At 40.0% G+C, this 23,765-nt stretch overlaps 1 protein-coding gene across 3 annotated transcripts in view; it reads left to right on the top strand.

Annotated features, from left to right (window-relative positions):
• The window catches only part of DOK5 (docking protein 5), a 179,552-nt gene that overhangs the window by 108,927 nt on the left and 46,860 nt on the right, over positions 1–23,765 (top strand). For all 3 annotated transcript variants that reach the window (XM_055265845.2, XM_055265846.2, XM_063634239.1), the window contains exons 3-5: positions 4,705–4,819; positions 4,909–5,028; positions 7,852–8,041. In XM_055265845.2, the coding sequence (XP_055121820.1) occupies positions 4,705–4,819; positions 4,909–5,028; positions 7,852–8,041 (425 nt within the window). The remainder of the gene's footprint in view (positions 1–4,704; positions 4,820–4,908; positions 5,029–7,851; positions 8,042–23,765) is intronic.

Genomic DNA, 23,765 nt, shown 5'->3' with positions numbered 1-23,765 from the left:
ATCCTTCTTTGTCTCTAATGACAGTTTTTTACTTAAAGCCTATTTAATCTGATATAAGTATTGCCACCCCTACTCTTCTTTTGATTGCTGTTTCTATGGGTTATCTTTTTCCGTTTTTTCACTCTCAGCCTATGTGTGTCCTTAAATCTAAAGTGAGTCTCTTATAGACAGCATATCATTAGACCTGGTTTTTAATTTATCTTTTGATATGGCAGTTTAATCTATTTCCATTTAAAGTAATTACTATGCCAGGCATGGTGGCTCATACCTGTAATCCTAGCACTTTGGGAGGCTGAGGTGAGTGGGTCACTAGAGGTCAGGAGTTTGAGACTAGCCTGGCCAACATGGCAAAACCCTGTCTCTACTAAAAATACAAAAAAAAAAAAAAGTTACTCGGGCATGGTGGTGCACACCTGTAGTCCCAGCTGCTCAGAAGGCTGAGGCAGGAGAATCGCTTGAACCCAGGAGGCAGAGGTTAATTGAGATCACACCACTGCGCTCCAGCCTGGGTGACAGAGTGAGCCTCTGTTTAAAAAATAATAATAATAAATAAATAATAAAATAAATAAATATTGATAGGAAATGACTTACTTTTGTCATTTTATTGTTTTCTGTATTCCCTGTAGCTCTTTTGTCCTCATCTTTTTCTCTTGATGTCTTATTTGTGTTTAGGGTCGTATTTTGATTCCTTCCTCATTTTCTTTTGTGTGTCTCCTATAGGTATTTCTTTTCTTGTTGCTGTGGGGCTTATATAACACATTTTGTAGTTATGATCATCTATTTTAAGATGATAACAACTTGACTTCAATCACATACAAAAACTGTACTATTCCACTAGACTCCTTTATGTTATTGTTGTAACAAATTTGATCTTTTTATATTATGTATCCATTAACATAATTTTATAGTTTTTATACTTTTATCTTTTCATTTCTATATCAAAATTAAAAGCTGTTTATACAATATTTGTAATGTTACATGTAATGCAATATTATAGTACTATAATATGTATTTGTGCCTGTGTGCGTGTGTGTATAGATGTATATATATACACACACACCTTTTCCAGTAAATTATGTATTTTCATTTGCTTTCATGTGACTATCTGGTGTCCTTTCATTTCAACTTGAAGGACTTCCTTTAGAATTTCTTATCAGGCAGATTTCTTTGTAAGAGGACGATTATGTCTTGCCTTGGTTTTCTCATTTGCAAAGTGGAATGATAGTGGAAATAAATACATCTTTGAAAAGTTTTATGTGACTTGTAAATATCTCTGCAAAATTTAGTCGTCATAATTATTACTTTAGCATGTATACTGAGGAAGTTTCCATTATGACATTATGAATTAGTGTAGATTGCAAGGCTTGTGTGTGTTGTGTGTGTGTGTGTGTGCGCACATGCCCACTAGGTGTAGTTCTGAGGTAGAGACAGAGACCGTTGCTTTAAAATCTGATTGTCCTTTGACCCATAAAATTATGACCCTGGCTGCTCTGGGAATGGTCACTTGCTTCTCCTGAGCGGGGGTGTTCAGTTGCTGATTTCCTAAACCAATTTCCTAAATGGGTAATTGTGTTCTGACTCGTACAATTCCCCCTACATTTCCTGACTATTTCAGGTGACTATCTCTTCCTCTTTGCCCTTAATGGATATGTAATGAAATCACATGTTTCAAAGTCCTTGCTGTGTTTCAGGCATAATGTCTCACTAGAGAATCAGAATAAAGTTGGCACATGGGCTCTACTTCCACCTCAATTTCTAACCATATTGAAAAGAAAGAGGTCTTAAAATGAGAGGTGGCTTTCGGGGCTAAAGATCCTCTGGTTGAAAGTGTTTAGTTAGTCATTAGTGTTTCAGATGCATTAAAAGCACAGGCTTTAGGGTTAGTTTGCTTTATTTTTGAAGCTGTGAACTTGATTGTATGACTTTAACCTTTCGCAGTCTAGTTTCCTCATCTGTGAAAAGGTGATGATAATAATATTTATTTCACAGAGCTTTTATGAAGATCAAATGAAATAGCCTCTATAAAAATGCTGGCCAGGCGCGGTGGCTCACGCCTATAATCCCAGCACTTTGGGAGGCTGAGGCGGGTAGATCACCTGAGGTCAGGAGTTTGAGACCAGCCTGGCCAAAATGGTGAAACTGTGTCTCTACTAAAAATACAAAAAAATTAGCCCAGTGTGGTGGTGGGTGCCTGTAATTCCAGCTACTCGGGAGGCTGAAGCAGGAGAATCGCTTGAACCTGGGAGGTGGAGGTTGCAGTGAGCTGAGATCAGTGTGGGCGACAGAGCAAGACTCCATCTCAAAAAACAACAGCAACAACAATAAACTAAGCACGTTATGTGACATATGTGTGGGGACCAATGCATGTTGGCATCAGTATGACTGTTTTCATTGATTCGGCTCTTCAGTAAGTCATTGCTGGCAACTCAAGTCTAGCTGGGTGCTGGAGAGAGAAACAGATTAAGTACAACAACAGATAATACAGTAGAGCTTCATGAAGCATATATAAGAACAGAGAGAAGAGAAGTGTTAGTTGACAGTAAGGTCAGGGCACATTTCCTAAAGGAAGTGGACCTTGGGGGAAAAGTGAAATTTCCCTGGAGAAAAGAGGCAGGAGAGAGAGAGGCATTTGCCTTCCAGAAGCACCATACGAGTAAATTTACGGGTGAGTTGGGTTTTTCATTCATATAGTCCACTTATAATTATTGAGTTCTCACTATGTGAGGGGTTCTGTGTTTGAATCAGGGAAGACAATGATGAGCAGAGCAAAAGCAAAACAAAACAAAAACTATTCCTGCCCTATGTAACTCTCACTTTTCAGGCAAGGTGGGCATGAAACCAATAACCAATAGGAAAGGTGTAGGACATCATTGGATGGTGTAGCCTTGAGACTGACTAGGTGTTAGGATGGGAGGTGTCCAGTAGGGCCTCTGTGCGTAACTGAGATTTAAACTGAGACCCATGTGGGAATGGAAGTGAGGTAAGGAGAGATAGAGAAGGCCCCGTGCCAGGAGAACCGTGGTATCTTCTGGGAACTGAACAAAGTCCACTGTGGCTGAGACGTAGAGCACATGGGAAAGGTATGGAGAGGACAGTGGTGAGATAGCATGGGCAAGACCACAGGGGGTCTTGGTGGTCATTCTAAGGATGCAGGCTTTTGTCCCAAGTGCAATGGGAAGTCATTGAAATGTTCTGGTTATGCATAGTAATATTTCAAGACTTACATTTTGAAAGAAAAACCTGCTATGTGCAGCATGCATTAATGGGGATTAAAATGGAAGTGGAAAGACCAATAAGTAGTTGTGACAAGATGATAGTGGCTTGAATTGGGGTAGTGGCAAAAACAACAACAACAACAACAACAAATCAACAGTTGTATCTGGTGAGTCCTGAGGCACTTGGTGTAGTTGGAGAATAAGATACATGGTGCTGAGTCACTGACGTAGTTGGTTTGGGCACTTTTTGAGGAGCAGTGGTATGATGTTTCATGCTAAGAAATTTGCACTTATACTATGTAAAGGGCTGATGGAGATTAAGAAGCAGAGAAATGAAATAATCAGATTAGTGTTGTGCATGGAGGATATTTATTTCTCTTCCCACCTACTTCTTGAGCTAAGCATTTATTGAATTTAGAGTAATAGATGAGAGAAACGGAACAACATCGTTGCAGGCAAAGATTGATGGAAAGCGGATTCTTTTGTATAACAGCACAAAAGAGATACATGAAAGGGAGGTTAAACTTGTCAGTGTGAAAAGCTATTGATCTTGTAAATACTTACCCTGAAGCCACCTAAGTCTTCGCTCAGGCATGACCCAAATATTCCAAACCTCCAATGCAGCCAAGGATGCGGGTGTAACTGGATGAGGGATGACCACTGTGGAAACATAATGAGCCAAGACACTTTGTGGGAAGGGAGGGGTTTACAAAAGTGTTAAAGGAGCCAAGGGATTATGGGAGAGAGGAAGGAGAGAAGAATGTCTAGTGGGGATGGCTTCCCTCCCTGTTAGGAAGAAGGCGCCACTGGGTAGTGTTCTCAGAGCCTAAAACAACGGCCCCGTAACCACTGAGGAGCTAGGAGTAAGTTAGAGACAGTGGGAAAATATTTGGAACCCCAAATTCATTATGTACTTTCTATGATTTGGACCTCAAGTCAGGGGTTGTTTCTGAGACTCTTGACACTCTATCTCTGACTGGTCAAGAGTGAAATAATCTAGTTATGAATTGGACCACTCTTCCTTCCCTTCCCTTCCTTGGGTTGATGTGTTTAAGACACTTACATGGGGAATACTCTGAAGGGATGGAATATTTGGAGGCTTTTGCAGCCGGCTGAGAAAGAAGGCTGTCCACAGAGACCGAAACAGACAAAAGAACTATTGATCAAGTGGAGTCTTTGGGAGGATTTAAAAAACTAAAGAAAAAAGAAAAACCAAAATGTTCTACCTCTATAAAGTTTTAAGCCTGTTCCACTTAATACGCTTCAGAAAATTTAATAAGGAAAGATAATTTGTTAACCATCCTTGCTGTGTGTTACAGATAACACTAAATTCGCTTAAATACATCTTAGCTTTCAGACATAGATACTTTTTCAACAGGTTGTGCTCAGCTGTGCTGTGCCGTACTGATTTCTGGGCCTCACTTTTGGTGTTGTATACTGGAGACATTCATTCAGGGAGTGTGTCAAACTTCTAATTGTTCATTTTCAGGTTACAGAACTCAACAATGTGAAGAACGTAGCTCGATTGCCAAAAAGCACCAAGAAACATGCCATAGGGATTTATTTCAATGATGATACCTCCAAGACTTTTGCTTGTGAATCAGGTTTGTCTCAGGCAGGGCTGGGGGGCTTTTGCTTTTAGATTCTGAATGGATGCTGGGCACACAGTTTAATCTTCTGGACATTTCCACAGATCTTGAGGCCGATGAATGGTGCAAAGTACTCCAGATGGAGTGTATAGGAACACGGATCAATGACATCAGCCTTGGAGAGCCTGACTTACTGGCCACTGGGGTTGAGAGAGAACAGAGTGGTATGTAAAGAAAATTCTCTCCTCTCTCTTTCAAAACTGCTTCTGTCTCCATATGATAAAACATAAGACATCTTCATTATGTAAAGTTTTTGGTGTATAAAAATGTATAAAGAAATAAGGAAAATAACCTTTTTTCTAATCCACAACCTGTGTTAACATTTCAGCGTATTTTTTTCTTATTTTTTTTCCAGTTCATAACATGCATGTATCTACATTAATAATATCAGTTAGAAATTTTGGGGAACCTGCTATGTGCCAGTTTGGTGGATGGAAGATGCTTTACTCATCTCAGATTATTTATTATACATTTCATAGCAGCCCTATGGTGTAGGTATAATTACTTCCTACGTTTTGCAGATGAGGAAACTAAAATTTAGAGGACGTAAAGACCTTCCTTCAATTCCGTTAGCTCACTAGTGTTTGATTCTAGATGATACTGTTGGACTATATTTACAGTTTACAGATTTTAAAATGTCATGGGCATTTTTTTGGTCATACCTTTTTCACTTAAAATGTTATCAACAGCTTTCCAATGTTTTCAATATAATTCAAACTTTATGACTATTTCAGCAAATTTAAACCCATCTAAAATCTGTAATTAAAAATATATATATTTTATTGAAATACTTGAGCCAACTCTGAGCTCAGCACTCAATCTGGGAATCAATAGTTTAAAATAATAATGACCAAAATATTCATGAACACTTCAGCAAAAATCAATGTTGATTTACAGAACAAACCTGGAGGTGAGGAATCATTTCTTTGTCTCCTAACAGCTGAGCCTAGGGACAGGGTAGATCAGATCACAGAGTTCTGCTATAGGCTGACTTGATCTATGAGGGCATGTCACCATGGAAAGATCTGTGGGTCATCTGGTTTGATTACGGACATGGCAGAGATGGAATTGTACTGACTTTTTCTGTAGGTGCACACTCCAATGTTAGTAAAAAAAACACTGTCCCTCCCAATTGGAACTATGTCTTCATGACATATTTATGATCTTGACTGTTTTGGATGCACCATATTTACCATAACCCATCTCCATGGAAATGTTATTGACCGAGACCTAGAAGTGCTGGGTAATTCAGAGGAGCCTCTTTGTAGATTGGAAAATTGAGCTACAGAGAGGTTAAGTCATTGACGGGGTTACACAACCAATCCCCAGGCTCCTCCTTCTCTGGTTCCCTAAATCAGGACACCCCAGGCAGAGAGGATACCTAGGAGCCAAGCATAAAGACAACCTGGCAGGTTTTGATTATGATTCATTTTTTCACCTAGAGTGCTCAGATCAGCACTTTTCACAAATTTGTATTTGGGAAGCAGTATCCTGACAGCACCACAATTTGAATTTAAAAATTGGCGGTGCCTAGGAGATGCCTTTCCCACAGCAGCTTTCTGTGCCTCAGTTTCCTCTTCTATTAAATGGAAATAATAGCTCTGGTCTACAAGTATCAGGGATTATTATAAATTCAACTATGCCCTCTCAGGCCCTTTACAATGTGAATTAGTATGACTTCAAATGATTGTAATTAAAATGGTCACTCCACCACTATTGCTATTATTCTTTTTAAATTTTTATTATTATTTTTTCCCTACCTCTCCCCTGTTGTTATTCTTGAGTGAGGTAGGACTTACAGAACTTCTAAGCACACAGATTGATAATGATCTCTCTTACTTTTTACTTAATATAGACAGTCTTTCTTACTTGGAACTTTCAAGGGGGGAATATGCTCAATTAGAATACATTTTTAAATATGGTTACTAGATATCGACGAATATTTGTTTATTGAGAGTATGAATAATTAAAAATTTTTGGATAGTAGATGGCGGAACACATTTCATGAACACAATCTCAGCATTACTATTTACTAAATTCAACTAAAATCTATGAAAATTAAAATGACTATCTTATCATAAAACAATGTATTTAGAATACCACTAATATAAAATTGTTAATGCCACATTGTCGTATGTAGGCAATCTACCATAATGATGCATAGGTGGAAATATATTTGCTATAGTAATATTTTTGTTCATTTTTCACTGAAAGACTTTGACTCAAAAACTTCTTAATGAATTTTCCAGAAATATAACAGAAATATGGTGACTGTATCTGCAGGGATGAAAATTAGGTTAAAGTAATCAGCCAAGCAGTTTATGTAGAATAATTTTGGTTGCATTTTAGCTATCATCCAAATATGCAATGAATATTTCTTTCCAGTATTTGGCTAAAGAAAGTTATTTGTTAAAACTAGTTCAAATATATGCATCGGCATTTTCCCAAATTGTTGGCCAGTTAAGTGCATAGTATTACTGTGGAGTTTTGTTTAAATGATTGAAATACAGTTTTATTCATTTAGTTATAGAAATTACAAGTTGATCAATATAACTTTAATAACATTAAACCGTGACATAATTGTTTTGCACCTGCTTCTTTTGTGAGCACAAAAGTGCGGATCTAGTTAATGTGTTCTTGGCAGGAAAAAAAATTGCTTTTAATGGTTTTATTGCTTTAGTCTTTTATTGGCATACACATTTTTATTATGCAAATTTAAAAATTCTAAAAATGGTCTTTGCTCATGTAAATAGTGCTTAGTGTATATGGACAGTCAGGCTGTATCATTATTATGTTATTTAATAGGATCTGCATTTAAGAAATTATTTTCTGGGACTGTTAATTAATGGGAAAGGTTTATCTTTCTGAATATGCAACCAAAATCTAGAATGTGAACTTGAATTGTTTTTAAATGCCTCTATGTTCCTACAATGTCTTTGATGTTTTATTCCTGGGGATTTTAGACTAACCTTTTGTTTTTCTCCCAGAGAGATTCAATGTGTATTTGATGCCATCTCCTAACTTAGATGTACATGGCGAATGTGCCTTGCAGATTACATATGAGTATATCTGTCTTTGGGACGTCCAGAATCCCAGAGTCAAACTCATCTCTTGGCCGCTAAGCGCCCTGCGGCGGTATGGACGTGATACTACGTGGTTCACTTTTGAGGCAGGGAGGTGAGTTTAATGACTTTTAATGACTATTTTTCTGTTTTTTTGTGTGTGTGTGTTCATTTTTACCAGGCTCGCATCATATGAGGTGGTAGGTTTACATATGAGATCCAACTGAAGTACACTTGAGGAAATTCAGAGTTGCGATTACATAATATGAAGAGTCTTGTAAAATATTTATATACTCAACATGGCTTTTCTCCCCTGTGGAAGATTTTAATGTTTCATACACATGATCCAAATTTTCATTACACAGTGTGATTCCGTATCACAAACTGAAGTTGATCCAGGTAAAAATGTTAAAAAGGTACCATTTCCTGGGTCAAGCTGAACAGAGAGGCCAGCTTCTTGATTTTGGAAAACTTCCATATTATTATTTCACATATGTTTCCTCATCTGAGCTAACCGTGGTAGATTATTAATATGAGGGCCCATGGAGTTTTCACCAGCTGCAATTTCTTGAGTTCCATCTATTTGGCTTACAGTGTAAGGATTACCATGAATACTGAACGAGATTAATGCTACAACTTGCTCTTTGTGATACCTACTAAGCACTTTCCGGGTTTTCTCTTTTTCCTCTTAGGGGTTAATTTGGGGTAGAGAAAATAGTGCCAATAATATATGGATTGGTTGCTACCTACAAAAAGATTCCTCTAGTCATAATCCTATTTTCCTTGTCCTTCACTTTTCCCTTAGAATTTAGGCTTCGTTTGGGAACACTACAGGCAATTTTTTTTTTTTTTTTGAGACAGAGTCTCGCTCTGTCACCCAGGCTGGAATGCAGTGGCGCAATCTTGGCTCACTGTAAGCTCCGCCTCCCGGGTTCACGCCATTCTCCTGCCTCAGCCTCCCGAGTAGCTGGGACTACAGGCATCCGCCACCATGCCCGGCTAATTTTTTTGTATTTTTAGTAGAGATGGGGTTTCACCATGTTAGCCAGGATGGTCTTGATCTCCTGACCTCGTGCCTCGGCCTTCCAAAGTGCTGAGATTACAGGCATGAGCCACCGCGCCCGGCCAGATAAATTTTCTATTTTGGAATTTTTAATGCCTAAATTTTAAGAAATATAAGTTCTTCTGTATATGGCCTGACATTACACTCAAATTGAAAACCATTAACTTGTGATGTTAAATAAAAATTGCTGGTAAAAGCAGACAGTTATTCCTGACAGGAATATGACTCTTGATATAAGGAAAGTAAAAACCGAAGTTCTAAATACCCCAATCCATGTGAATGGATAACAGTAGTGGTCCCCTCTAACTAATCTGTTAATTCCATTTTAATGAACAAAGCCCAATTATTTAAAATTTACATTTTACCTGTAGTCCCAGCTACTCAGGAGGTTGAGGCAGGAGAATGGCGTGAACCTGGGAGATGGAGCTTGCAATGGAGCTTGCTGTGGGCTGAGATCGCCCACTGCACTCCAGCCTGGGCAACAGAGTGAGACTCCATCTCCCAAAAAAAAAAAAATTTACATTTTAAAAAATCAAAGCTCAATTATTTAAAATTTACATTTCAGAAATATGATCAGTTTGATGTTCTTACAACTGTCTGGAAAGTTTTTTACTTTATACTTTTCATACAGCTCTTTTCTGGTCTATTTTATTTTTAAGTACCTATAAACAAGTTGGTGAATCTTTCAAAGACTATAAAAGTTATCACAAAAAATAAACCTTTAATGTTGAGAGCAATGTTCTTATTTTGTGAGAATTACTTATTTATTCTTCTTTTTTTTTTTTTTTTTTGAGACGGAGTCTCGCTCTGTCGCCCAGGCTGGAGTGCAGTGGCGCAATCTCGGCTCACTGCAGGCTCCGCCTCCCGGGTTCACGCCATTCTCCTGCCTCAGCCTCTCGGAGTAGCTGGGACTACAGGCGCCCGCCACCACGCCCGGCTAATTTTTTTGTATTTTTAGTGGAGACGGGGTTTCACCGTGGTCTCCATCTCCTGACCTCGTGATCCGCCCGCCTCGGCCTCCCAAAGTGCTGGGATTACAAGCGTGAGCTACCGCTCCCGGCCTTATTTATTCTTCTTATAAGAAAATCCCAGGCCAGGACAGTGGCTTATGCCTGTAATCCAAGCACTTTGGGAGACCAACACAGGAGGATTGCTTGAGCCCAGGAGTTTGCGAGCAGGCTGGGAAACATAGGGAGACCCCATCTCTTCGAAATTTTTCTATTATAAAAACACATGCACATGTATGTTCATCACAGCACTATTCACAATAACAAAGACATGGAATCAACCCAAATGCTCATCAATGACAGACTGGATAAAGAAGATGTAGTACATATATACCATGGAACACTATGCAGCCATAAAAAAGAATGAATCATGTCCTTTGCAGGGACCTGGATGGAGCTGGAGGCCTAATTTCTTAGCAAGCCAATATAGGAACAGAAAGCCAAATACTGCATGTTCTCACTTATAAGTGGGAGTTAAATCATGAGAACATATGGATACATAGAAGGGAACAACACATATGGGGTCTATCAGAGGGTGGAGGATGGGGAAGGGAGAGGATCAGGAAAAATAAATAATGGATACTAAGCTTAATACCTGCATGATGAAATAATCTGTGCAATAAGTCACTGTGACACACATTTAACTATGTAACAAACCTGTACATCCTGCGCATGTACCCGTGAACTTAAAATAAAAGTTTAAAAAAAAAGAAAATAAGAATATCTATTAATTACTGGATATATTGTAGAAAAAACAGAAGCTAATTAAATGAAAAAAAAAAAATTAGCACACACTTCTCAGCAACTCCAGAGACTGACGTGGGAGGATCACTTGAGCCTGGGAGGTCGAGGCTACAGTAAGCTAAGATCTTGCCACTACTCTCCAGCCTGGGGCAACAGAGTGAGACCTTATCTCCAAAAAAGAAAACAACAACAACAACAAAAGATAATCCCTATAGAAAATGAATACTTTTTTTGGTCAGGTTGATACATTTTTCCCTTTGAGTCTCAGAAATTATTTATGCATTAATGATAAACAGTGAAATCTAAGTACTGAAAATGTTTTATAATATAAATAGACTTCTATGACTGTACATCTCATATCATCACCGTTCATATTTCATATTGATGTGTAAGAGAATTCTGCATTGATCAAGACTCTTTGGATCTGTTTTGGGCAGCACTTATTCAATTATTAATATTTTAAAATCTTTTTTTATTTACCATTTACGGGAAATAGTAGTAGAAAAAGAGTATAGCTTTTTATGGTAGTGTTTGAGGACCAAAGCCTTAGTAAACTTTATTAGTATCTCATATCTATTTTAAAACTTGAAAACATGTTATCTTATTAATTTTCCAGGTATCAAATGAACACATACATATCCTGCAAACGTTTAATTTATTCATATTGAAATCTAATAGAACTGCTAAGAATTTAGGCGATTCCTTAAAAGGTGTTGATATTTCTCCTAAGTGCTGTAGGAAACTATAGAGACTTGAAGGCTGGTATGTTTTAGTCTCTGTGTGTGTATGAGATGTGTATATATGGGGTGTGTGCGTATGAGATGTGTGTATATGGGGTGTGTGCGTATGAGATGTGTGTATATGGGGTGTGTGCGTATGAGATGTGTGTATATGGGGTGTGTGTGTATGAGATGTGTGTATATGGGGTGTGTGCGTATGAGATGTGTGTATATGGGGTGTGTGCGTATGAGATGTGTGTATATGGGGTGTGTGCGTATGAGATGTGTGTATATGGGGTGTGTGTGTATGAGATGTGTGTATATGGGGTGTGTGTGTATGTGATGTAATTGTGTTAATAGTTTATAAAGGTCACTTTGACCACATTGTGAACCATAGTATAGAGGAGCTAGGTATGGATGTGGGAGATATTGAACCGGCTCAAGTGAAACAATGGTGGATGAAAAGATATATTGGTGACATAAATTCCAGAACTATTTCAGTGGTCTTTACCAACATGCTGACTTGGAAGATATAAGCGTTTTATTCCGTGACTTTGATGACCCCTTTATGGTCCATCCATTTGCTTATTTCATCCAAGAACTCCATTGGTTAGATGATTATAATATTCACAATCCAGGCCACTCAATGTTCTATCTCTAATATTGTAGGGACATAGAATATTTATTGATTTTGAATAGCATTATTTCTTATGCATTGGTCATGTTTTGCAGGGCTGGTGCAAACTTGAGAGTGAATGGTCAGAAAGGAAAGTGTGGGAGTTGTATGCTTAGCATCTTACTTCTCAAACAGCATGGTGGAGTATGCAGAGTACTGATTCAGAATTTAGAGAGACCCTGGGTAATCTCTATTTTTTGCTAGCTGATAACCTTGGACAAAGTTCTTAACTTTCCTTGTAAGTTGATCGGAGTAATAACTTTCTTGCAGGTTTGTTATAGGTAAAGGCAGAAATGCATGTAGATGACCTGGAAGGATGCTGGGCTTCTCCTAAATAGTATCTTTGGTATTCTATTATGATTACTTTTGGAGCAGAACATGGGCTTGCAGGATAGTGTTAAATGCAAGGTAAAATTACTATTTTATATTTTGCCTGAAACTCAAATAAAGATAAATTTTTATAGTTACCATCAAGATACTCAGGATAATAAGATCATTTGTGTTCCACACCAAGCGTGAAGGTTTCATGTCTGCCTTGCTTTATTAGTGAAGATAATTTTTTTCTTGGCTATTTTTGGATGTGTTGAAACAAAGCAGTTTTATATTAACCAATATAATTTTCCCCTTCTCTCACATCGAGAAGTGAACAGGAGTGTCTGTCTAAGCAAGTAGTTTTTACATATCCAACATGCATCTGCAAAAACTTAACAATATCCTCTAGAGCACAGGGAATCTTTCTTGGACAAAGTTCTGCTCATGTTCAGCCTCTCTCTTAGAACTAGAACTGAGTGTTATTCCTGCTCAGTGGCCCCGTTTCACCCCACCAAAGCTGACAGTGGGGCATGTGTAACAGACTGAACTGGAAGTTGGAGGAAATGAAGTAAAATTACAGTTCTGTCACGTACTAGCTGTGGGAACGTGGATATGTCACTTAACTCACCGAGCTTTTTTTCATTGCCACCTGTAAATTGGGAGCACGTATATTACTTATCTCACAAGATTGCTATGAAGATTAAATAAAGGCACATGTAAAGACACCTGGAATAGTGCCTGGATGTAGTAGGCAGCCGTGTCCACCCAAACTAGTACTGAAAAGAAACTCATTGACTTCCATAAACTCAAAGTCTGAGGAGTAAAGATGGCTTCAGGCTTGGCTTGGCTCAGTGTCCAAAGGATAATCCCAGGTTTTATTTGACAGTTCTGTTTCTTCTAAAATAGCTTCATTCTAGCTCCATATGGTGACTTGCAGAAGCTTTGAGATCTCCCCACACTATCTCAGTAAAAGAGAGATATATTACTACTCTCTGCTGTCGTTATATATACTATGTGTCAAGCACTGCACTTTACACAAAGCTCACAGGGTACAAATGCAATGAGGATGGTTCACTGAAGGCAGGAAGAGGGTACTGTTGCCATCAGAAGAGGAGTGGAGGTGAGGCTTTTAAAACCTAACAAAATATGTACAATATAGCATTTAATAATTGCTCAAAACAAATAAGGTCAAGAGGCTATTTGACTGTAATTGACATTTGCACTCACAATAGTGCCGATTTCCAGAGCAGTGGTTCTTAGCTAGAGGTGATTTTGCTCCTAGGGGACATTTGATAATGTCTGGAGACATTTTTGATTGTCACAACCTGGGAAGGGGGTGTTACTGGCATCTAGTGCATAAAAGGGCCAGAGATGCTGCTACAGTGCACAGAATAGTACTGGACAACAAAGGATTATCAGGTCTAATCATGTGGTTGAGAAACCCTACTCTAGCAGGTGTATGAGCCATTGAAAATCATCACTAGCATTTATTGAGCCCTTACTATATGAAAGCCTCTGTGCTAAGAGGCTCATTACCTCATTTGAGCTACTCATTATCATATAAACTAGGGGATACAGTTATTTCCCTCTTAAAATGAAACCTGGGCAATGGCAAGAGGTCCAAAGACACAGAGCTGATAAATTCAGGACTCACGCTCAGATCTTTTACTTCCAAACTCCATAGATTGCTCATCATCACTGGCCATCAGAGAAATGCAAATCAAAACCACAGTGAGATACCATCTCACACCAGTTAGAATGGCCATCATTAAAAAATCAGGAAACAACAGGTGCTGGAGAGGATGTGGAGAAATAGGAACACTTTTACACTGTTGGTGGGACTGTAAACTAGTTCAACCATTGTGGAAGTCAGTGTGGCAATTCCTCAGGGATCTCGAACTAGAAATACCATTTGACCCAGCCATCCCATTACTGGGTATATACCCAAAGGACTATAAATCATGCTGCTATAAAGACACATGCACACGTATGTTTATTGCGGCACTATTCACAATAGCAAAGAGTTGGAACCAACCCAAATGTCCAACAACGATAGACTGGATTAAGAAAATGTGGCACATATACACCATGGAATACTATGCAGCCATAAAAAATGATGAGTTCGTGTCCTTTGTAGGGACATGGATGAAACTGGAAAACATCATTCTCAGTAAACTATCGCAAGGACAAAAAACCAAACACCGCATGTTCTCACTCATAGGTGGGAATTGAACAATGAGAACTCATGGACACAGGAAGGGGAACATCACGCTCCGGGGACTGTTGTGGGGTGGGGGGAGGGGGGAGGGACAGCATTAGGAGATACACCTAATGCTAAATGACGAATTAATGGGTGCAGGAAATCAACATGGCACATGGATACATATGTAACAAACCTGCACATTGTGCACATGTACCCTAAAACCCTAAAGTATAATAAAAAAAAAAAAAAAAAAAAAAAAAAAAAAAAAAAAAAAAAAAGAAGGCTCACCTTCTACTGGAGGTTAGCCTAGTTCTTAGTGAACTTCTGCAGAGCTAAAGGAGAGAAAGCATGCTTACGTAACCAAAGCTTACTAAATCCATTTGGGATGATCTTGTGAGCATATTATCCTTTCCCACTGAAGCTGCTTCAATATGAGGAAGGCAACTGTCAATGAGCCACAGACTTGCAAAGATGCTGGTGATGTAAATATGCCTCCTGAGCTGCGCACTGGGGTATAAATGTTCTTAGTTTGACTTGACTTTTTGGAACCCCCTGTATGTTCTCTTAGTTTGGAGTGTAGGCACATACATCTTTCCGGGGTAGCACTATGCGGATTGTAGGTCATTAGGGTCTTCTGCACACTGTTTTTCTCCTTCTCCTCCTGGTGTCATAAAATCTGACCATAGTCCCTATTTTTTGAGGAAATTCAGAATTGGAATATAACATTTTTTAATAAGATGAAATTGCACAATTAATTACCCTTGGAGACAGAGAATAATTAGTTTATCTTGGGGGCTAAGGGACATACTGCTTATTTTGCTTGAAGTTTTCTTAGTCTTTTGTTTGTTTCTTTCCACTTCAAAGCCCTGAAACCTCACGGCACATCAGACTGGCAGGGGCACTAATTTTTTATGGGAAGATCTAACTGACATGAAGTTCTAACTGCAGCAACATCTCCCTTGGAACCATCCTTGCAATGTGATTGTGTAGAGAAGGGTGGCAGGTGTCCAGTCCCTTTCTCTGTTAACTGTACAGCTCGCTGCTGAGTTAGCATGCTTCAATGTCAGACTTGCCTTACGTCCTGACTGATTTAAATTAATACCCTGGGTTTCGCACCTGCAGGAGCAAGAGAAGCTCAGGTGACATTTGGCAGAACGTACTAAATAATTACCGCACATGAGTGCCTTTCTTTACCAGCTGGAAAGAGTGTCTCTTGTGCTTTTGACATCGTTTTAAGAGAAACTTTTAGGTATGCCAAAAATATGTGAAAATCCAAATTGCATATACAAATACTTTTCCTTAAATGGAGTTCACAAGTGGTTTTTGAAAAAGATTTTTATTTATTTGGATATAAAGGCATCTGAACAGCTTTAGAAAATAATTTGTTTTTTGCATATTTCACCCTAAAACCAGTCTAATTGGTGAAATAACTTTTCATTCAAGAAAAAAATTGTTTCCTCCTTTAACTGGTGAGTTTCCAGGTAAAATGACAATTGTTTTGATAGCTTATGAATATTTTCTATTTATTTGAATATCTGAAATATATGTGTATTTGCATATTTGAAAGCTACGTATTCCCAATTTATCTTCTTAGATAGCTTCTTAGTAATCTCTCATTTCTGAAAGTTTTACAGAGCATACACTTATCCTTATTGAAGAATTTAAAGCAAGTAAGCAATCCAGTATACTGAGCTCCCCTCAACTATGTTGAGTATAACAATTAGAATGCAAATGTGCTGGATCTAACACGTTTGCTCAGGAGAAGTAAAATCCTCTTCTTTTGTAAGAAAAAGGGAACAAACGTTGTGTCATTTAAATGGCCACTTGTTATCCATTAGCATTTTCCTCAAAAATAATTACAAAGATAATGCACACATTATAAATATTCCAATAGTAGAGGCATGTATGAAATCAGAAGGAAGCATTCTCTTTTCTACTCCACAGAGTAACCTCTTTAATAATCATCTTAATAGATATTTCATTATTACATGTCTGCTGTCTGCCACACAGTGTGCTAAGTGAGAGGTGTGAAGACAAGCAAGACAAGGCCACTGTTGTAAGAGGCTTAGCTAGATCCTATCCACCTCTGAGCTTCTGTGATTTTATTAAATAGCACGCGAAATTCTTGAAAGAAAGGATGATTTTTTTCTCACCTTCGAGGCAAAATTAGGCACTCAGCAACATATCTTGTCTGTGGCCATCTTTAATGTAGGTGATGGCCCACTGGTGTTTGTGATTACTTTATATGAGATGGTATTTTGGAATTCTAGAAAGGACTAGTAAAAATGAATCATTCCTTCCTTTATGCAATATTCACCTAGTGCACCCTAATGCGTGGTGTGGTTTTAAGCACTGCAGATGTAGCAGTGAAAACGACATACAACTTACTCAACAGAAGAGAGAGATATAGACAATGACGAACATTTTAAAAGGTAAAGTAGATGTTAGAGTCCCACAGTGAAAAATAAAGTAGGGAAGGATGATAGACAGTGCCAAAGAAGGGGTGCAGTTTCAAAGACAGTGAGCAGGACTGGCTTTACTGAGTACATCATCTTAAGAGGTGAGAGTGTGAGCCATGTAAGAATCTGGGGGAAGAGCATTGCTTCCAGAAGGAAGATGGAAGAAGATGCTGAAGAGGAAGTATTCAAAGAAGAGCCAGGAGGTTGATGTGTCTGAGCAGAATCAATGGATGGGAAGCCACATGACACAGGTGGAGATGCAGCAGGGTCAGGCCATGTGGAGCTTGAAGGTGGTTGTGAAGAATTTGGCTTTTAGTCTTAGTCTGATAGGGAGCCCTCAGGGGCTGTGTAGAGTTGGACAACTACAGAGTTTGAGCAAGTCCCCAAGATGGCTCTCACTTCTGACACTAACTGCAAGTTCATGGGTTTCTAAAACTACCCTAAGATTTAGTAAGTCACTAAAATGACTCCCAGAACTCACCAAAAGCTATTAAACACAGAGTTATGGTTTATCACAGCAGGGCATATAGATTGAAATCAAGCAAGCAAAGAAGCGCATGGGAGGATGGAGTCCAGAGAAGTACCAAGTGTGGAGCTTCTGTTACCTTCTCCCTTTGGAATCCGAGCATGCTGCTTTCCTCCTACCTACATGTGACATTACACATGGAGCATTGCCTACCTAGACACCTCTAAGCCACCACTCACAAAGATTTGACTGGGCTTCATTATGTACGTGTGACTGACTGATTGACTGGTGGATTTCAGTCTCCAGGCTGCCTGATATCACATGACCTGAAGCCGTTATCTTGAGTCATATTGTTCCTATCTGTCTGGCTCAAGTTTTCCAGGCAGGCAAACATTACCTTGCAGGAGATCCTAGCAAAGGGCTATTTTCAGATGAGATTAAATTCTTCTCTATGCTGTAGGTGTTAGGCAAAGAAGTGACATAATCTTTTTTTTTCTTTAAGACTTTCTCAGGCTAAAACCAGTTACAGGGTATTGTAGTACTCATGTGAGGGAAAAGAATGGCTGTAGGCATGTGCGTAACAGTGAATACGGTCTTAAGTTTTGGATGATGATAGGTTTTTAAGCTAAAGCCAGAAAGATTTACTGACAGATTGGATGTGGGCTAAGAGGGAAAGGGAAGTGTTAGGGACCCTCCAGGAGCAGCTAAGACTGCAGAGAAAGGTCGAGGAGTGGGCACTGGGGCTGAGGATTTTCCAGAGGTCAGTTTTGGAAAGGTTAACTTCGGGGCTCGTTCAGCAGTTTACCCCACTTACTAAACCGCCATTTCATCCTGTCAGGAATTAGTAAAGCTACACGTTGTGTTTGAGTTTAAAACTGTTAAAAGCACTGCTAATTCCAACCCATTTCTTATAACTGCTATCGCAGGAAGAATGTGTGAAAATGCTTTCTTCACACAAGGAGTTAGATCATATCATAAAGCAAAAATGGAAAAAAGTGATCTTCCTTTGACTTTATGCACATCGTAAGTGATAAAGAACAGATACAATTAATAAACAACCACTGTCTGTTATACTAGCTTTGTTCTATGACTGCAGATAGTAGTTAATTTATTCTTTTGTTTGTTTGTTTGTTTTTCCACAAACCTTCAAGTCCAGACAGTAAGTATTAGAATTTACATCTAAAAGTGATAGCGAAGGTCTCTGTGCACATCTGAGGGGACTCTGGCTGTTAGGAAGCCTGTGCTAGTGACGATGAAATGGCCACAGCGTGGCCCTCCACAGTGTGCACTGGGGCCTTTCTCTTCACCCTGCACACCAGCTAGTAAGCTTTATATCTCGTAAGGTGTGCTAATGCTCCAGCACAGACACTGTACTTCACTGGAGCTGGAGAAACAAAATACCCAATTTTTGCATCCTAGTTTTTCTTTAAGTAAAGCCGATCCTTTTCTTAGAGGGCGATTCCTATTTCTGAATTCATATTTTCATTCTCAAAGAAGAGGTTTATTTTATTCTGTTTTCACCCACCCATGAGCCTCCACATCACTTTCTCCCAGTCACACATGTTCCATTCCCATACTTCTTAGTCATTCTTGCTTCCCCACTGCTGTTCTGGGCTGCAGCTGCCCGCATTTCCTTCAAGGCAAATATGTGGTTGTGCCTCTCTCATGAGGTTTTTCACAAGAGTCCTGTTCTCTTTGGCTTTGACATTTTAAAGGGTTAAGATAGAAAAAACAGAAATTTCTTTTTTTTTTTTTTTGAGACGGAATCTCGCTGTCGCCCAGGCTGGAGTGCAGTGGCGCAATCTCGGCTCACTGCAAGCTCCGCCTCCCGGGTTCATGCCATTCTCCTGCCTCAGCCTCCCGAGTAGCTGGGACTACAGGCGCCCGCCACCACGCCCGGCTAATTTTTTTTTTTTTTGTATTTTTAGTAGAGACGGGGTTTCACCGTGTTGGCCAGGATGGTCTCGATCTCCTGACCTCGTGATCCGCCCGCCTCGGCCTCCCAAAGTGCTGGGATTACAGGCGTGAGCCACCGCGCCCGGCCAGAAAAAACAAAAATTTCTAATTAAATGCTTATTTGATGCTGGATCCTTTGCTAAATACAAAACGCAATCTCTCACCATCCTGTGTGTTTTCTTGTCACAGTGTTGTTGGCCTTGCTATAGCCCCAGGGGTAGGGGGAGGGGATTGTACTCCACTTGTTCAAATTTATTCACATTTGAAATATGAAGTCACAGAGACTTCAAGAAGTCAAGGAACCTGTCCAGGGTAGTGATTGCATCATGGGAGGGGGCTGGGATTGAGACTTCTTGTCTTCCAGACATTGCTCCACGTCACCTGGAGCAGGGCTCTAGGAGCTAGACCTGTGTTTCCAAAAATGCGGCATGATTTTGGGCGGTAGAGGCGATGTTAAATAAATGTGAGTCTCACAGTGATGCAGTCATTTTCTTTTCCGTTTACTTTTTGATCTTTTTGGTTGAATAATGGAGAAACATTTCAGTTGGATGCCGCATGCCTGACACACATCTCTAAAACTTTCTAATGAACTAAGAAGTGAGCAAACTTCTAGCTCAAATCTTTGACAGCAAGAGGATGTAGCAGAGTTTGATAACAATTTTTTAATGTATTGTTTTTGAGATGGAGTCTCTCTCTGTTGCCCAGGCTGGAGTGCAGTGGAGTGATCTCGGCTCACTGCAGTCTCCACCTCCCGGTTTCAAGCAGTTCCTTGCCTCACCCTCCCGAGTAGCTGGGATTATAGTCGCACACCGCCACACCTGGCTAATTTTTGTATTTTTAGTAGAGATGGGGTTTCACCATCTTGGCCAGGCAGTCTTGGACTCCTGACTTTTTGATCTACCCGCCTAGGCCTCCCAAAGTGCTGGGATTACAGGCGTGAGCCACCGCGCCCAGCCTTTTAATGTATTTTTAAAGTCTGCTTTCAATTTATAACAGGGGATACTGGTTTGATATTGATGTGATAATTCTAACTTACAAAAATATATTCATTTAAGGAAAATAAAGCAAGTTGATTAAAAATGAATCACATAGGTGGCACAAAGATTTGACAACCATCATGAAAGTTGTTTGTGAATGATGGATGTCACCAGCTGTCCCATGCTCAGAAGCCTTAATGGCAAGTGATACATGATGTGTTATCTTACATCAATTCCCATTTCTCACCCTACCAGTCATAGAAAGGGCTAGGAAAACAATTGCAGTAGCAGGTGGGCCAGATTCCCCTGATCTCCAGCGAGCACACACACAGGGCACTAGGAGAATTGACTGCTGCTTTGTCTTAAGCTGAGATCAACCAGGCAGCAATGCCAGTGACTGGAACAGGAAAGACAACAAAGATAGTCAACCGCAGAATGTCCTTGTCATCCCAGTCTGTACTGAAGCAACAGTTCCCTAAACTCAGACACTGCCTTGTATAGAAAACCTCTTACCAGGTACTCATTACCTGGGTTCTCCCTTGTCCTCATTTTGGTCTATTTCAATGATTTTCAACTGGGGATATTTGTCAATGTCTGGAGACACTTTTGGTTGTCAAACTGCACGGTACTACTGGCATCTAGTGAGTAGAGGCCAGGGATGATGCTCAGTAAACTACAACGCCCAGGACAGCCCTAATAACAAAGCATGATCGGACCACGTCAGTGTTGCTGACTTTAGCAGAGCTGAGATCAAGTCCGTATTACAAGCTCCTTAGAAATTCCTCCCAAATTTATTCCTCACAATGAAACTCCTAGAACCTACATGGCTAAGCCGCTTGCTTCTTCATCTCATGTCTGTGCAAGTGTGTTTTCTTGTCACAGTGTTGTTGGCCTTGCTATAGCCCCAGGGGTAGGGGGAGGGGATTGTACTCCACTTGTTCAAATTGTATTTTTTTGAGATGGAGTCTTGCTCTGTCGCCCAGGCTGGAGTGCAGTGGTGCCATCTTGGCTCACTGCAAGCTCCGCCTCCCGGGTTCACGCCATTCTCCTGCTTCAGCCTCCCGAGTAGCTGAGACTACAGGCGCCCGCCACCACGCCCGGCTAATTTTTTTGTATTTTTAGTAGAGAAGGGGTTTCACCGTGTTAGCCAGGATGGTCTCGATCTCCTGACCTAGTGATCCACCCACCTTGGCCTACCTAAGTACTGGGATTACAGGCGTGAGCCACCGTGCCCGGCCTCAAACTGTATTTTTAGTTCGCCTCACTTTCACAGACAAAAGTAAACATCCTGTGCTTTTTTTTTCCCTTTTAATTTTATATCCCTCTCTGTCAGGTGCTTCAGATCTGTTTCTCTCAGGTTTTTGGATTCCAGATTTTCATTTTCCCAACGCTGACACCCACCCCTCTTCTCAACTGTACATTTCCTTTTTTAATTGCTGCATCAGTATGGCTCATGCAACCGTGATATTATTCTCAAACGTTTTGCATATGTAGATCTTGTCTCTCCAAATTAATTCTCAGCTCCTCAAAGAAAAAGCCTATGTTTACATCCTTCACGGCGGCTGTTATGCTTTGTCTCTGGTAGGTGTAATAAGTACCTTATTCTTTCAATTATAACATAATTGTAAATGTAAAATACAACATTGATTTAATAGCTGCCTGGGCAGGGGTGGAGAAAAAGAAAAGCCTACCTTAAATATACATGTTGGCCAGGCACAGTGGCTCATGCCTGTAATCCCAGCACTTTGGGAGGCTGAGGCGGATGGATCATTCGAGGTCAGGAGATCGAGACCAGCCTGGCCAAGATGGTGAAACCCCGTCTCGACTAAAAATATAAAAATTACCCAGGCGTGGTGGCAGGCGCCTGTAATCCCAGCTACTTAGGAGGCTGAGGCAGAGAATTGCTTGAACCCGGAAGGTAGAAAGGTTGCAGTGAGCCGAGATGGTGCCACTGCATTCCAGCCTGGGCAACAGAGCAAGACTCTGTCTCAAAAAAAAAAAACAAAACCCAAAAACTTTTTATACACACACACACACACACACACACGTTGAGGTCAAAATGTGTTCTGCTTTTGGCAGTGTCCATATATTCTACACACACCCACACACACACACACAGAGGGAGAGAGAGAGAGAGACAGAGAGAGCCATGTGCACAGAATACATCTTAGAAGCAAGAAAATATGAAACTTATTTGCTTACTGATTTCAAGTGTTTACTTATTCATTCTGTCTACTATGAGATAATTTATTTTAGTTTTCATAATTTCAACCCATTAGTATTTTTCTAATAAGATATGTTGGTGTGCAATGTTATGGGTAAAAGGAGAGAACAGAGTTTCTGAGGTTGGGCACTCAGTGAGTATGAACCATAGTGTCTGGGTCTTGAATCTTCACAGTACCCAGGACCACAGTCCCAGCACATGCACACTTGTGCTCTGTCCACTGGGGGCTCAGCCCCACAGGCTGCCCTTTTTCCCACCACCTCCCCAACATGTTGACTTCACTTACCTGTGTCCCACCTAAAAGCTTTATATGTGCAGTTCTGTCTGTCAAGACTGTCCGTCCTGCCTTCTTTCTCAAATCACTCCTCGCCCCAGGGTAACTCAATGAATTTTCAGTGTCAGCAAAAGTTGCTCAGGGAAGCCTGGGTCAGGTTCCCAGCTATGCCTTTCCTAGCACTGCCTTCTACTTCACAATTCATTCTACAGTTATTTATTGAGCACCAGATGTAAACCAAGCCATGCTCTAGGCATTAGTGGGAAAGCTGTGAGTATATCAGAACAAAATCCCCGTCTACAGAGAGTTTACATTCTGGTAAAGTAATGGAAGCTGTCTTTACTTGAAAATATAATTATGTACTCTACATATCCTATTTAATACTTGCAGTAAATCTAGGTGAGAGTTCTTAGCATTACATTTGCTTACATATGAAAATGCCGATTTGGACAGGTTAGATAGCTGACAGTAGGTCACAAAGCTGGTGAGATGCCAGGCCAGCCAGGTGATCCCTGGTCAAGCTCCTGCATTCTATTATGTTGCCTTTGGTAGGTGGAAGAACGAATTGTTCCCAACATTTTCTGGGCTATTGGTTCCTTCTGGATTCTTGAATAATCGAATAATCCATGATTTGGAGTGATAGGCATTTCATTTAGGCAATTATTGGGAAACTCAGAACTATACCTGCATCTCTATGGCAGCAATATTATTATATTTGAATCCTTATCTTCACAGAGAAAATTAGAAAGGCCTAACTTA

The sequence above is a fragment of the Symphalangus syndactylus genome, chromosome 24, assembly GCF_028878055.3.
Source record: "Symphalangus syndactylus isolate Jambi chromosome 24, NHGRI_mSymSyn1-v2.1_pri, whole genome shotgun sequence".
NCBI lineage: Eukaryota > Metazoa > Chordata > Mammalia > Primates > Hylobatidae > Symphalangus > Symphalangus syndactylus.
The sequence above is the reverse complement of the archived record's forward strand: the minus strand, read 5'-3'. Positions and strand labels throughout refer to the sequence as shown.